The following is a 16,087-nucleotide window of genomic DNA, read 5'->3' on the forward strand; positions in this document are numbered from 1 at the left end:
AAGAGTGGAAACAAATGCCTATCAACTGATGCATGCATAAATACAATGTGGTAGATCCATACCGTGGAGTCTTACTCAGCAATGGGAAGACACCAAGTCCTGACACCTGCTACTGAAACACCAGACGTGGACTAGAAGCAAGGCAAGATTTTATTCACGGCCGGGCCAAACCTGATCTCCTGATCTTAAGGAGAAAAGTGCAGAGAATGGCCCCGCACAAAGATAGCAGTGAGCTTACATGGATTTTAGCGAGTCAGAGTACGTCATTATTTAGTTAACCAATGACAATTTACAGCATTTCACGGTAGCCAATTATATTGTGACACACAGACCGTTAGTTTTGGCGGGAACCTATCAATTTAAAGTTCTTTGTTCTAAGAGGGTTTAAAATCACCAATCATAGACACCTAAGATACCGTGGGGCAGTGAGTTCGTGACTTTTTACATGTTGGTCTTGCCTAGGCCAGATCTTGGTAGAAGGGGTGGGGGAGCGTTTTGCAACCTAAATTACCTACTTAGCAAGCAGGCAAAGTTACAGAAGCGAGATAGGGTGGTTAGTAATTTCCGATAACCCTAATAGGGAACTGCATAAGCTTTTATCTCAATTATTCATGGAAGGTGAGTTTAAGCCGAACTTATATACAGTAAGCTTTCTGATATCTTATAAGTCGACCTATTACATTTCCCACTCCTGTTTGTCAGTTATTCAAACCTTTGAATAACCTTATTCTGGCATCTGGGCTAGTGGGACCTATGGGCTACGTAATACCATAAGCTTTATAGATCCTATTTTTCGATTTATGAACTGGAGTAGTTTTATCAAACAAGGTCCTATAGTTATAGCTAGAAAGAGAAAGATAGGGGGTCCCGCAAGGGCACTTAGGAGAGTTGTTAGCCAAGGGGACCAGGAAAATATAGACTCATACCAATTTTGATTAGTTTGTCTTTGTTTTTCTCTTTCCTCTAGTCGTTGTCTGACCTGACTCAAGCTCTGCTTGAGGATTCCTGAATTATTGACATAAAAACAGCACTGTTCCCCAAGGGCCATAAAAGCCCTCCTTATTATAAAAATAACAGGTCTAAGCCCCTCCGATTCTGAAGTACCACCCCCGCTAAAGAGTTTACAGATTCAGATGGTTTATTGATATTCCTTTCTAATTCTGATATATCCTGATCAATGTGTTTGCTTAGTAATTTGAAGTTCTGATCCCCGGTGATGAAAGCGGCAGTACTTACGCCAAAGGATCCTGCAACCCCCAGTCCTACAAAGAGGGGCACTAGGATAGTAGAAATGGGTTCCCTCGTAAATCGAGACTGGGGAATGAAACCTAGGGGTTCACTTCCTCCTTCACCTGAAAAGTAGAAGACCTGGGGTAGGAGGTGGACTAGAATGCAGAAATCAGACCTCTTGATTATAAGGTGGAGGTTTAAACAAGGGGTTGAACCCAAGGAGCAAGCGAACCAAGTCCCAGAGGGTGGTACAAGGAAGTAAAGGGTACCCCCCACATAAGTATTATTTGGCAAGTAGATGGTGCTGTTACAATAAGTCAAATACCTGGACTGTTTCATCTGGTAATTTCCAGCACAGAAACAAGTCCCCACTACTTCTAGATCTCCTAAGGTGAGACTTGGGTTCTGCCCCGGGTACAATGACCCTCTATCTGGCCATGGCTCAAATTCCTGACTTGGTCTTCTCTCGTTCCCAAAGGGACTGGAGCACCTATTCCTATGTAGTAGGGGGACCTAGGATCCAAACACAGCCAACAGTCCCAAGTGATGTTAGGGTTGGTGGCATTTAAAAACTTAAAGGTATAGTACAAGGCTTTAAAGGTATCAGTCTCTCTTACTTCAGGTTTGTTCCTAGCGGGGGGAGGAGTCAACACAAGGGTAGCAGTGGTGGGCGAACGGGCCGTAAACTTAGTTGATGACTGGGCTAGAGGCCTGGGGGGCAGTTTTTCAGGGTCAGGGAGAGGGTTAATTACAGGATTGGGCCCAATGGGCGCTCTAGGGGTGACTCTAACTTTAAACCTCTGAATGGTGAACGCAGTGTCGGGATCAAGACCAGAAACGTATAATCTCAATCCCCATGTTTCCCCTGTATTCCATCAGGGATCTAAACCATTTTTGATGATGATAGTGACTAGGTGTTGACTCTCGGTCGGAGACACTGCTCTTATAGACCGTATAAACTGATCCTTTTCAGTAACCCAGTCAGCTATGGTTCCACAACCCCATGAGGCACAGTGAAACTGGCCTCGTCCTTGACAGCCGGCGGGCCCATCAGAGGGACAAGCATAAAGCTGTACTCCTTTGAAACTTGGGCAGTCTGGGGTTCTCTGGTATGGCAAAACTCTGGTAGCACCTTGATACCATGGTTGTTGTTTCCACTCAATGGGGAGCAGAAGACACAGATTAAAGGTCAAGGCAGGGGAAGCGTAAGAGGTAGAATTTGCTAAAACCTGTCCCGTAGTGGTTTTGCTAACTATCCAACGGTACTGGACAGGGGCGTGGTCAGAACATGTTTCTCCGACCAAGGAAATTATTAAGAACAAAATTACCCAGCAGATTCTTTTAGCAGCCGGACCTTCAAAGGATTTTCGGTCCGTTTGACAGTCCACTGTAGAGGAATGTGGTCGGGGTGTGCCGCTTTAATTTGAGAGCGATGGACCCAGTGGCTCCGGCCGGCAACTTTCACAGCGGATGGGGTGGACAGGATGATCGGATAGGGCCCAACCCAGCGTGCCTCTAAATTTGGGGAGGTGTGACGTTGCATCCAGATCCAATCTCCAGGTCCGAGTCCTTGGTCTGATGGTTCGACTGCAGAGGGCGGTTCCTTCCGGCTTTCTTTTACTAGGTTACGGATGGCTGGAAATGTACTTTGTAGAGCCTGCAAGGACTTAAGGAGATGTTGGTTTGAGATTTCCGCCCATTGTTCATCTCCCAGTTTTGGAAGCAAGCGAGGTGGTCTTCCAAATAGGATTTCAAAGGGGGGAATGCCTCTTACGTAAGGTAGACAGCGTACTCTGAGGAGGGCAAAAGGAAGGAGGCCTACCCAGTTTTCGCCAGTTTCTGGAATTAATTTAGTCAAGGTTTCTTTTAGAGTTCTATTCATTCTTTCTACCTGCCCTGGACTTTGGGGGTGGTAGGCACAATGTAATTTCCAATTTATTTGTCAGCTTTTGGCCAACATTTTAGATATCTGGGCTATGAAAGCCGGGCCATTATCTGACCCCAAACCAACAGGGACGCCAAATCGGGGAACCAATTCATTGAAGTAATTTCTTAGCCACTATCTGAGCGGACTCTGTTTTAGTGGGGAAAGCCTCTAACCATCCAGAGAAGGTGTCCACCAGTACGAGGAGATAATGATAGCCATAGGGTCCATGTTTCATCTCAGTGAAGTCAAGTTCCCATATTTCTCTGGGTATCTGTCTGCGTAGTCGCCGTCCTGAAAAATTAAACTTGGGAGAGGGGTTAGTCTGAGCACAGGCTTTGCATCAGTCTCCTAGGCTTGGTACGACTTTATTAAGGTTTGGAATAAAATAGTCTCTTTGGGCTAGTTCAGACAACTTGGTTGCCCCTAGATGCGTAGAGCTGTGGACTTGCGGGAGCCAGGTCCGTCCTATAGCTTCTGGTATGAAGATGCGTCCATCCTCGAGGTGATACCAATGCTGGTCATCTCTTTCTGCCCTCAAGGTTTTTATCAGGCGTAGCTCCTCTTTGGTCTAAAACGGTTCCGTGGAAAGAAAGCGTGGAGGCAGCAGAGGCAAAATTTTAATCGGGAGAACATCTCTTTCTGCTGTGGCCTCTGCTGTTGCGTCAGCAAAGGCGTTTCCTTTCGCTCGGGGCGAGTCTGCCTTTTGGTGGCTCTTGCAGTGTATAATGGCCACCTTTTTAGGAAGCCATAAGGCTTCCTTCCAGTAGGGCCAGGATTTCTTTTTTAATTTCCTTCCCTCCTGATGTTAACGGTCCTCTTTCCTTATATAGAGTTCCATGAACATGGGCGGTGGCGAATGCATACCTGCTATCCGTGAAAATGTTCACCGTTTTTTCCCTTTGCCCATCTGAGGGCCTGGGCTAGTGCCATCAGCTCTACTCTTTGGGCAGAAGTGTCGTGCTCAAGGGCTTGGGCCCAGATAACCTGGTCCTGAGTCACTACAGCTGCACCTGCATATCTGATCCCATCTTTGACAAAACTGCTGCCATCAGAGAACAGCTCGAAATCCACCTTTGACAGAGGTTGATCTCTTAAGTCCCCCCGTCAGTCCCGTAAGAGTACTCACAGTTTCCAAGCAATCGTGGCGTGGGGCCTCTGAGTCGTCATCAGGTAGCAACGTGGCTGGATTTAAAGCCTCTGCCTTCAGCAAAGTGATGCGTGGAGGGTCTAGTAGCAATACCTGATCCTGGATGATTTGTGTGTTGATCCATTGGTCTGGTGGGGAGTGCAGCAGGGATGCTACTGCGTGAGGTCCTATGATCTGAAGGTCTTGCCCAAGCGTTAGTTTGGAAGCTTCTTTAACCAGTGGCGGCAACAGCTCTGAGGCAACTGGGCCACCCGGTGGCAACAGAGTCCAGCCGCTTGGACAAGTAGGCTACAGGTCGTTTCCAGGGGCCCAAAGTTTGAGTAAGGACCCCTTTAGCAATTCCCCGGATCTCATGCACAAATAGTTGGAAGGGTTTGGTAATACCAGGTAAAGCTAGGGCTGGGGCTTGGGTGAGGGCGCTCTTGATCTGCTCAAAAGCCCTGTCTTCTTGTTCTCCCCAGACCATCTCAGTTCCTTCACCCCCAGTGGCGGAGTACAGGGGTTTTGCCATTTCAGCGAAACCTGGTATCCAGAGGCGGCAATACCCAGCAGCTCCTAGGAACTCCCTGATCTGCCTTTTAGTTGTGGGTTTAGGAATGTTGAGGATAGCTTGGATTCTTTCTGGCCCCAGCGATCGCTTGCCTGCATGCAGTTGGTAGCCCAAATATATGACAGAGTCCAAGCAAATTTGCGCCTTCTTTGCGGAAACTTTATATCCCAGGACATCTAATTCCCTTAGCAGATCCTCTGTAGCCTTCGTGCAGTTCTCTAAGGAGTCAGCGGCTAGGAGCAAGTCATCTACATATTGCAACAGCGCAACATCTGGGTGGCTCTCTCGGTAGGGGACCAAATCCCTTCGGAGAGCCTCATCAAAAAGAGTGGGGGGAGTTCTTAAACCCTTGGGGCAGTCGAGTCCAGGTTAACTGTCCATTGTAAGTTCCACCTGGGTCTGTCCATTCAAAGGCAAAAATAGGCTGACTGACCTTTGCAATCGGCAAAGCAAAGAATGCATCCTTTCAGTCCAGGACGGAGTAAAGGCAGTAATTTGGTGAGAGTTCACTCAGGAGAGTGTAGGGGTTGGGGACTGTAGGATGAATTGTCTCCACCCTTTTGTTAACTTCTCTGAGGTCTTGTACCGGCCTATATTCTGAAGTCCCAGGTTTGGGGACAGGAAGCAAGGGAGTATTCCAGGGGGAATGGCATGGCATTAGGATCCCAGCTTCTCGCAAGCGGTTGATGTGTTTGGCAATTCCCTCCCTCGCTTGCTGGCTGATGGGATATTGCCTCACCCGGATGGGGGTGGCTGTGGCAGCTAGCTGGATCACTAGCGGCACTTGTCGAATGGCTAGTCCAGGGGGCTTAGTTTCAGCCCAAACTGTAGGAATTGTCTCTTTCCACTTTTCTATTAATGGAGACGCTTTCTGCTCTGGTTTTTCTAAGAGTCGATATTCCTCCGATATAGGGCAGGGAACTAGAATGGCAGGTGGCGGTAGGTTCAAGTCTATAGAATTTCTGGTAAAGGAAATTTGGGCCTTAAGCTTGTGCAACAGATCTCTCCCCAGAAGGGAATATGGGCAATCAGGTATGAGCACAAAGGAATGAGTAATAGTCCCTTCAGCTAGGTCAGTGATTCGGGCACGAGTCCGCGGGTAGCCTTGCGTTTGTCCTGTGGCTCCCGGAATGTATACCTTTTCTTTAATCACAGGTCCTAAGGGTTCTTTAAGACCCAGTGTCAACCAGGAATCTGGTTTCTTTCCCTTCTATGTTGAGGGTAACCACAGGCTCCTGGGGATTCAGGGAAAGAGGGGAGCTGTGGTGGTGTCATTGTTCCTGGGCGACCAGGATGGGAGGCTTTTTGTTGGGGCATTTATCTTTCCAATGTCCTTCTTTCTTACAATAAGCACATTGATTTTTTCCCAATGTTGCTCAGGGTCTTTTCTGGCCTCAGGGTTGAGGCCTTCCCTGTCCTTTGCTGTTGCCTGGGGGTTTTCCCCAGGCTGCTACAAGGACTTTCCCTATTTCCTTCCCTTGCATAACGGCAGAGCTGTCCCTGCTCTGAAAAACTCGCTGGGCTATTTCTACCAACTCTGAAATTAGCTTTCCTTCGAATCCTTCTAATTTTTGGAGCTTTTTATGGAGGTCTGGGGCCGACTGAGAAACGAAAGCCATATTAATGGTTTTTTGGTTCTCTATTGCCTCGGGGTCAATAGGAGAATATAAGTGGTAAGCCTGGTAAAGCCTTTCTAGGAAGGCTGCAGGCGACTCTTTCGGTCCCTGGACCGTGTCATGAATTTTTGTCAGATCAGTGGGCTTTCGTGCCGCTGCGCGAAGCCCCTGTAACAGAATCTGGCGATACTGGAGTAGACGCTCCCTACCATTATCCGCGTTAGGGTCCCAATGGGGCGGCGCGGAATGGAAAACGTGCTCAATTCTGTGAAGGTCTGTGGTAGGCATTCTGTCTGGGCCGAGGACTGCTCTCGTGGCTTCCCGGGGCACTCGGGCCCTTTCCTTGAAGTCAGTAAAACCTGCAAGAGTTGGTGACAATCTTCCCAAGTAGGTAAGTGGGTGGTGAAAATAGAGCTCAATAAGTCAATTAGGCCCTGGGGGTTTTCAGAGAAAGGCGGGTTCTGAGTTTTCCAGTTGTAGAGGTCCGTGGTGAAGAAAGGAGTGTAGAAAAGCGTTGGGCGTGTTGGCTGCCCATCTGGACCGGGAGCTGGAGCCATTTGCCTAAGAAGAAGGATGGGAACTGGGGCATCAGAGGACTGGTGTTCTCCTCTATAGAGGGCTCCTGATCTGGTATGTGGGGGACTAGTCAAAGGGTCTCCTGCGGCTTTGGGTTCCTGGGGAGCTACTGGAGTCTGGGGAGAAGGAGGTGGTCTCTGAGGATCGGATAACAAGTCCGTCCCTTCGGGTTATCTCCTGAAGCACTGGGTAAAGCCTCTTTGAAGGCTGAGTGACGGGAAGCAAGGGTTTGGAGTTTGGAGGAGAAGAGGAAGGGGAGTGGGAAAGGGAGATGCCAGATGACAGCTTTTGGCCCTGTTTCTGGCACTTTCTCAGCCAGGAAGGTGGGTCTTCTAGGTCGACCCAAGTCACAACATATGGCTCCTGTGGGGATGAACATCATAACAAATCCCGCGGACAGCATAAGCAAGGTTAAGATTATAGGAGCCCTCTGTGGGGGGCCAGTCAACCCCAGAGAATGTCGGCCAGTCCAGTTGGCAATATGTCCGCAGCCAGGATGGCTTTAGGTTAAAGCCATAGTTCTTTCCTCTTTTTCTGAAACCAGAGAAGTTATTTAGGATCCATTTAAGGGGCGGGGGAGGGGGGGGGCAAGGCTTGGACGAAGACTGATCCATGGCGGAGGTTAAACAGTGGGTCACACCAGAGATAATGATAGGTTAACAAGAAACGTTTAACAGGGCACACAGAGCACTGAACATAGAACAAATGGTTGGGGTGATCAAGCCTGACCCAGAGGATCCGAAGACCCAGAGGGTCCGGAGACCCAGATGGTGCTGGGGACGTCTCCACCAGATACCAGCTAGGGGGGAGTTAAGCCGCGTCCAGCCTTCCCTCCTAGAATCAGATCTGTCCAGTAACAGAAAACAGAGAACAGAAAATAGAAAATAGGTGCCGCCTCGCATACCTTGCTTAAGCCAGGTCTGAGAACGGAAGGCCGGGGCCGAGGAACGTCTCTCGGGAGCTCTCCCCTAGCTGTTCCGCTTCGGCCTCCGAATTTCGGGTGGTCATAGAATCTCGGTGGGACCTCCAAATGAAACACCAGACGCCGAATAGAAGCGAGGCAAGATTTTATTCACGGCCGGGCCAAACCTGATCTCCTGATCTTAAGGAGAAAAGTGCAGAGAATGGCCCCGCACAAAGGTAGCAGTGAGCTTACATGGATTTTAGCAAGTCAGAGTACGTCATTATTTAGTTAACCAATGACAATTTACAGCATTTCACGGTAGCCAATTATATTGTGACACACAGACCGTTAGTTTTGGCGGGAACCTATCAATTTAAAGTTCTTTGTTCTAAGAGGGTTTAAAATCACCATAGTTAGACACCTAAGATACCGTGGGGCAGTGAGTTCGTGACTTTTTACATGTTGGTCTTGCCTAGGCCAGATCTTGGTAGAAGGGGTGGGGAGCGTTTTGCAACCTAAGTTATCTACTTAACAAGCAGGCGAAGTTACGGAAGCGAGATAGGGTGGTTAGTAATTTCCGATAACCCTAATAGGGAACTGCATAAGCTTTTATCTTAATTATTCATGAAAGGTGAGTTTAAGACGAACTTATATACAGTAAGCTTTCTGATATCTTATAAGTCGACCTATTACACTACAACCCTGAAAACATCATGCTAAGTGAAAAAAGCCTGTAACGAAAGCCCAAATATTAGAAGACACCATTTATTTGAAATATACAGAACAGCTCCTATCAGTGATGTGGTACCATCAGGCTATTACAAAGTATTGGACAGGAGAGGGCTCCCCCAAGCAGCCTGTCATTGTGAAGGCCAAATTCTTCAACAGAAGAGCTGAAGAGAAGATCAAGGGGTAGGAATGGCTGTGTCCTGGCTTGAAGCCCCATGGAGGGAGGTCTACTAAAAGGTAACAAGTGCTTTTCCAAAAAAAAAAAAAAAAAAAAAAATCTATTTTTGTCCCACATAAACCTAGGATTCTGCTAATGGGTACAGGGTTACTTTTTGGGGTAAAGGAAATGTTCTAAAATTGATTATGTTGACGGTTGCACAACTTATTGAATTGTATACTTTAAATGGGTGAGTCATAAGGTATGTGACTTATATCTTAATAAAGCTCTCACATGTATTTTTAAAAAGCACGGGTAGAGGGGTGGGCAACAAAAGGGAAGCAGGAGTCTGGGGGTGATGGAAATATTCTAAATACCGATTATGGTGGTGGTGGTTCCCGGGGTATACATTTGTCAAGCCTGATCAAAATGTGTGATGTAGGGGAGCCTGGGGGGTTCAGTCGGTCGAGCGGCCGACTTCGGCTCAGGTCATGATCTCGAGTTCATGGGTTCAAGTTCCACATCGGGCTCTGTGCTGACAGCTCACAGCCTGGAGCCTGCTTCAGATTCTATGTCTCCCTCTCTCTCTGCCCCTCTTGCTCTTGCTCTGTCTCTCTCTCTCAAAAGATAAAATAAAACGTTAGAAAAAAAATTTTTTTAGAAAAAAATTGTTTTAATGTGATGTAAATTAATTTTCAATAAAGTTGATTTAAAAAACAAACAAACAGGTGGAGAAGGCCGGAAGGAGCAGTGCAGGAATCAAGACCATTACATGACAAAGGGCAGGTCCTCTCCAGTTGCCAGGGAAAACAATTCAGAGGGGACCTGGACTCCTCCCCTCCCCTCAGGAGCATTAGAATTCCTACTTCCTCATTAGACACCACAAGGGAAGCCAAAGGAATTGAAATGGAAAGCAGGGTCCCTCCACAGTGCCTGGCCTGGAGGAAATGAGGCTTCTAGACTTTGTGCAGATGGTGATTTGAAGACCCTGGGCTCAAAGTCTTGGAAAAGGAGGGGCACCGGCCTGTTAACATTCAAGTGCACTTTGTAGGCTCTCCTTTGTCTTACTTAGCCTTATAGGAGTCCTGGTAAAACATGCCTCACCCAGCTGGGTGCCTGTTCTCCTTCTAGGGGTCTCCATCTTGATCTAGACCTGAAGCTGCCAAAGGGTCTGAATGCCCAGCACGATACCTGGCATTCAGCGAAGCCTAGATTAGATACACGAGGTAGAGGGGGCAAAACCCACCTACTCTCTAGAAGAAGTTTGAATTGGTCAAGAAGTGGGGCTGTCCCAACGCCTGCGCAGTGCTTGTCTTAGGCAGCCCCGCGTCCCGTCCGCTCAGCCTCGCGTTCTTTTCCAGCTTCCACCTTCCCCTTCTGCTGCCCCTGCCCCAGCCCGACGTGCCCTTCCTCGGGCGTACCTGAGCACAGGATGGAGTAGAAGCCCTCCTTCTGGAGCATGATCAGCAGGGAGCCCCAACCGAGGAGTACGGCAGAGAAGAAGAGGTTCTCCAGCATCGCGGTGCACGCCATCCACCAGCGCCTCCGGTACGCCTGCTGCAGCGTGGGGGCCATGCTGGCCGCGAGCCTGCACAGGAACACCGCGCTGAGCAAACGGACCCCCGGCGGCCCCGGGGAAGGGTCTCGCATCCCGGCGGCTCCTGAGACCCCTCGAGCCTGCCCGCGAAGGTCCCAGGGCCCTGGGCTTCCCGGCGGGTGCCGCCGACCTGGCTCTGGGCGCACTGGCAGTGCCAGGGGCTCACGCGGCGCTGCGCTCCCGCCGGGCCACTATCGGAAACAAGGAAGGTCCTGTCTGAGCGCAACAGATTCCTGGCGCGCTGCCGGGCTCTTCCAGCCAGGCCAGAACGCGCAGAGCCCGGCTCCCCGGGCCCAAACCCGCACTTCCCCAAGTCCCCAAAGGTCAGCAAGGGGCAGGGCGCGCTCTGAAGCCACCGCTGGCCAGCATCCGGCCGCCCGCGCCAGGAAGGACCCCCAGAAGCAAGCAGGAGGAGGAAGGGGAAGTCTGGGACTAGCCTGAGACACCCCCCGCCCCCATTCCTGCTGCCCCAGTAAGACCACTCCTCTCCTCTGGGGCCCGGCCCCCGCTGGCCCTCCGCCCTCCGCCTCTCCGCACCGGGCGCCCGGTGTCCCCACCGTCCCTCGATCCAGGCAGACAGCTGCCACGTGGAAGGAGACCCGGGGCGGGCCCTCCGGCGGCCCCGGCGCCCCTCACTCACTCGGCAGGGCGCGGGCCACCACGCGGCGCGCATCCGAGCCAGCCCGCGCTCTCGGGTCGGGGAAGGGTGCTCGCGCTCCGGCAGGAAGTCCCGCGGCCGCTGACTTTATAAGGGCCGAGCTCCCCGCGGGCGGGCGGCGGGCGGGTGTGTTTACCAGAGGGAGGGAAGGAGCCAGAGCTCCCCCCGCCGCGGCCGCGGCCGCCGCCACCACCGTGGGAGGAGACGGGACACGGGCGGCGCGGGGGTGGGGAGCGGCAGGGGGGAGACGGATGCCGCGGAGAGGAGAGGGACTGGGAAGGGCAAAGGGGGGAAGGGCGCGAGGGAGGGGCGGAAGGCACCAGCCGCGGCTCCCGGGGCCTCAGTACCCTCATCTGTGAAATGGGGCTCTGGGTTCCCGCGCGCCCGCAGGTCGGTTCAAACTCCGACAAGAGTGTTCCTCCAAACTGAGGAAGTGCAGCCGAAGGGGCCGAGAGAAAGAGGAGTACCCGAGGGGCCGGAGGAAAGGGAGGGAGGGACGCGCTTGGAGAAACGCGACAGCGAGCCGCGGGACCCCACGGGCTCGGGGGAGCGAGCAGGTTTTTTTCTTGGGGAGCCTGGGAGTGTCGGTGGGAGCCGGCCCGTGGGGCTCCCAGCGGACCCGCAGCCGGGGACCCCCTTAACCACACCCGCCGCTCACCTCTGGTGGGGGGAAGCGCGCCTCCCGCGGCCGCGGACGCCTCCGGGAGCGCAGCGCCTTCGCGGCGCGTCCACGCTCTGCGGCCGTGGTCGCGCGGGCCCAGCTGCGAACCGCACGGGCTATCGGACTTCTCTGCGCGCCGGGGCCGGGCCGCCTCGGGGACTCAGCGCCGCAGTCTGGTGTTCTTGCCTCCTCTGCCCCCTCGGAAGAAGTCGGGGAGCGGGGAACCCGCCGGGCACCCCCGATCCGCGAGACGGGGCATAGGCGGAGCGGATCCACGGAGTTAATTCTTGTATTTACACCCGTCCCGGGCTGCGCTCCGAGGTGGGGGCGGGGGCTCCCTTCCCTTCCCCTCCCCCTAGGTCTAGTTTCACGCGCACGTGACTCGCCCTCTGGTCCCCAGATACTCCCCCGCAGCACACGCCCCAGCACAAAGAATTCCCACCCCCACCCCGCCCTCTCCCTCGGGCCCCCCAGACGAGTTGGGCAGCGCCCTCTGTATCCTTGGTCAAAACAGAGAACGACTCAGCTGGAGCCGACTGGCCCCGATGCAGGGCCGGCTTGGGTGCGGTTTTGAACTGTGCAGTTGGGAGTAGTGTTTTCTGAGAAGCAGAATGACATGGGTTTCCTTAGAGTTAGTCAGCTGGAGGTCTGCATCTGGACTTTGAAAGTGACTGGCCTGGCTTAACTTGGGCAAGTTGTTTAAACTCCCTGAGCCTCGGTTTCCTTCTTTGTAAATTAGGATAAGGGGGGCGGGGGGCGGTGAAGGACGGAGTTAAGGGTTATGATGCAGGTCAAATGCTGAGCCCGGCGCTCAGCGTGGGGTACGTGCAACAAGTGTTGATTGTTGTTACTGCTATTGCTATTATTATTTCAGAAGACCTGGAAATAGGATGCTTCCAGACACTGATTCCTGGTAAATCTCCCCACCTCCCTGGGCCTCAGTTTCCTCATCTGTGAAATAGAGGGGAGGTGTGGGTTAATGAGGTGAAGCAAAGGCCAGTCAATACTGATGTGAACTTAATACAGCGTGTTGAGAGTGGTAGTGGTGATATCCACAAAGCTCCGGAGCCATGTGAGCGACTGGCCATGAAGACCTCAAGACCAGGGGATCCCTTAATGGCCAAGCCACCAAGCCAAGAGAGGGAACTCACATTTGCTGAGTGGCTACTAAACTCTGGGCGCTTTCCAAACAAAAACCATTAAACCCTCAAAACATCATGGTCTCATTTCAACCCCACAGGGGTTGGGAGAAGGCTGGCGGCTGGCGGCTGGAACATGGTAGGTGGAGGCAAGACGTGAAGTCAGATCTTCGGGCTTTTAAGTGTGGCCCTTTCCATCCCTCTAGGCCAGAAGCAACAGCAAGAGCAAAGGCTTAGCAGTGAAAAGGGCACAAGGAGTTCTCTCTGGCGGGAGCGGGGTGTCAGGCTCTGATGGTTTCACCTTTTAAAATTCATTAGTGACTCGCAGAACTTCCCGATCAAGGTCAAACACCTTAGCTTAGCCTAGAATAAGGGTTCTAACCTGAGACAGTCACAGATCCTTTTGAGAATGCAATATGCAATGTTTTGAGCGCACTCCCTGTGAAAATGCATGTGTGACCAGGAACACATACACACATTCAAATTTCAGGGCTTTATGGACCCCTTCCGTGGGCGTTAGGGGTCCACGGGCCCCCACAACTTTAAACCTTGCCCCTTCTTGATCCCTGACACCGGTCCATGTTTTCCCCTCATGGACTCTCAGCTCCGGGAGGGGGAGGGCCTGGCCAGCTGTGCTCACTGCTGTATCCCCAGCACCTAGAACAGCACCTGCACCTAAGAGGCACTCAGCAAGCACCTGTGGAGGGAAGTTTGAGGCCAGCTGGTTTCATACCTCCCTGCCTTTGCACCTGCTTCTCCTTCTGGTGGGCATGACAGCTTCCCTTCTTCATTTCCAACGTACTCATCCTTCACAACTCACCTCACGTTTTACCCTTTTCTGGAAACTGTCTGGTCTGCTCGGCCGGGGGGGCGGGCGGCTGCCCATGTATTCCCCCAAAACACTAGTCTAACCTCTGCTGAAGCCCTCACACTGACCTAGACTCATTGGTGTAGCTGTCTGCCTCCTCCCCCCACAAGCTGTAAATTTCTTGAGGGCAGGTGCCACGTGGTAGGTATGTGCCTGCCACCTATCCCAGCACCCGGCCGGTAACGAGCCCCTGGCTAAATGTGCTGGATAAACGAAAGGGGGGTGGGTGGGAAATGAAGCTGAAAAAGTAAGCTGGGGTCAGTCTGGAATGACCTCTGTGAGGCCAAGGACTTTCAGTGTCGGGAGATGGGCAACAGGAACTCCGGGATTGCATTTTCTTGTCTTCTTTTCTTTTCTCTTTTCTTTTCTTTCTTTTCTTTAAGGATGGCGATTAGATGTGGTCGAGTTTGTGTGCCTAAGGAATGGAGGATATACTGGAAAGGAGAGAGAACCTAGAACAGTTGAGAGACCTTAAAGCGACTCTAATAGTTTAGATTTTTTTTTTAATAGAAGGGAACAGATCTAAGACACACTTCCATATCAGAATTGATAGGATTTATCAGCCCCCTTCCTGTCCCCCAAAAGGAATCCCTTCCTAGACTCCGTTTCCCTGACACTACCCATGTCACATGGGCTCTCCTGCTGGCTGCCAGCTGCAGCCTGCTTCACAGCTGAGCGGACCAGAGTACCAGCTTCGCAGGCACACAGGCTGGGGTCCTGATCCTGGCTTTGCAGCAGATGAGCTGAGCAATTTTGCTCAAGGCACGCACGCTCCTGAGCCCCCCTCTCCTAGTCCGGTAAGTGCTGGAAATGACAGTATCCAGTTCAGTATGTAAGACATGATTTCTTCTAATAAGTAGTTATTATAAACTTTTGCATGAGGAATGTAAATAAAATGGTGCAGCTGCTTTGGAAAAACAGTTTGGCAGCTTCTGGCATCATTAACATGGAGCTACCACGTGACCAGCAACTCCACTTTTAGGAATATACCCGAGAGAACCGAGAACATCCACGGACACAGAAATCTGGACACAAATGTTCATAGCAGCATCATTCGGGATCGCCAGAAAGTGCAAACAACTCAGTGGTCCGTCAACTGATGGATAAAACAAAATGTGTGTATACTAATATGCAGTGTGGTCGTATTTGGTCACAAGGAATGAAGTACCAGTTGGTGCTGCTACCACAGGGAAGAACCTTGTAAGCATGCTGGGTGAAAGAAGCCAGACACAGAAGGCCACATACTGTATGACTGCACTTATATGAAATGCCCAGATTAGGCAGAACCGCTGAGACAGAAGTAGATTCGTGTGGTTGCCAGGAGCTGGGGGAGAGAAAGGTGGGAAGTGATTGCTAACGAGTATGAGTCTTCTTCTTGGGGCAATGAAAATGTGCAATTAGATAGTAGAGACGGTTGTACAACTTTGTCAGTGTACTAGGCTCCGCCGAATTTTACGCTTTAAAATAACTTATTTTTAAGATTACTTTAAAAACTTTTGGGAGGCGCCTGGGTGGCTCAGTCGGTTAAGCGTCCGACTTCGGTTCAAGTCATGATCTCGCGGTTCATGAGTTCCAGCCCCGCACCGGGCTCTGTGTTGGCAGCCCGGAGCCTGGAGCCTGCTTCGGATTCTGTGTCTCCCTCTCTCTCTGCTCCTCCCCCACTCGTGCTCTGTCTCTGTCTCTCAAAAATGAATGAACATTTAAAAAAAAAAAAAAAATGGAAACAAAATTTTTTTAATCTTAAAATAAAAAGGGCGCCTGGCTGGCTCAGTTGGTGGAGCATGTGACTCTTGATCTTGAGATTTTAAGTTCGAGCCCCATTGGGTGTAGAGATTAAAGAATAAAATAATAAGTGCTCAATAATGACCATAAATGACCTTCCTCTTCCCTGACTTACTCCTGCTCCGTTGCTGCCTATGTGGGTAAAAGCACTACCCTCAACCTGGTTGCTTAAGCCACAGAACTGGAGTTATCCGACTTTGCTTCCAGCCTCATCTTCCGCATCCACCCCGTCTAGAGAGCCTGTGGGTCCTATCTCTAAAGACCTCTGGTCTCCATCCACTGCCATCCCAAAGCCCAGGTCATCAGCAGCTGCCACCAGCAGGTCCTTTCAACCTGGGCTTTCTTTCTCTCTCTTCTTTAAGATTTTAAGTAATCTCTACACCCAAGGTGGGGCTCAAACTCACAGCACCCAGATGGAGAGTTGCAGGCCCCACCGACTGAGCCAGCCAGGCGCCCCTCTCAACCTGGCCTTTCTGAGTCCACCTGTGCACGTGACCCCACCATCCAATCAGAACGATCTACTGGAAACAGATTTGGGAGCACTGG

General features: G+C 51.3%; 1 protein-coding gene across 8 annotated transcripts in view; it reads right to left on the reverse strand.

Annotated features, from left to right (window-relative positions):
• Positions 1 to 12,145, reverse strand: part of SLC43A1 (solute carrier family 43 member 1) — a 32,586-nt gene extending 20,441 nt beyond the window's left edge. The window contains exons 1-3 of one of the 8 annotated variants that reach the window (XM_042905517.1): positions 10,258 to 10,336; positions 7,951 to 8,143; positions 2,559 to 2,896 (exon numbers count right to left, since the gene is read on the reverse strand). Coding sequence is in view for 3 of the 8 variants with exons in the window: in XM_042905514.1 (XP_042761448.1) it covers positions 10,258 to 10,411 (154 nt within the window). In the remaining 5 variants the exon portion in view is untranslated. Of the gene's footprint in view, positions 1 to 2,558; positions 6,672 to 7,950; positions 9,046 to 10,257; positions 10,425 to 10,970; positions 11,030 to 11,073; positions 11,166 to 11,749 lie in introns of those variants that run through there. The other 7 variants (XM_042905514.1, XM_042905521.1, XM_042905515.1 and 4 more) reach the window with 7 other exon arrangements.
• Between the last annotated feature and the right edge of the window lie 3,942 nt (positions 12,146 to 16,087).

This window comes from Panthera leo, chromosome D1, assembly GCF_018350215.1.
Source record: "Panthera leo isolate Ple1 chromosome D1, P.leo_Ple1_pat1.1, whole genome shotgun sequence".
Lineage (NCBI taxonomy): Eukaryota > Metazoa > Chordata > Mammalia > Carnivora > Felidae > Panthera > Panthera leo.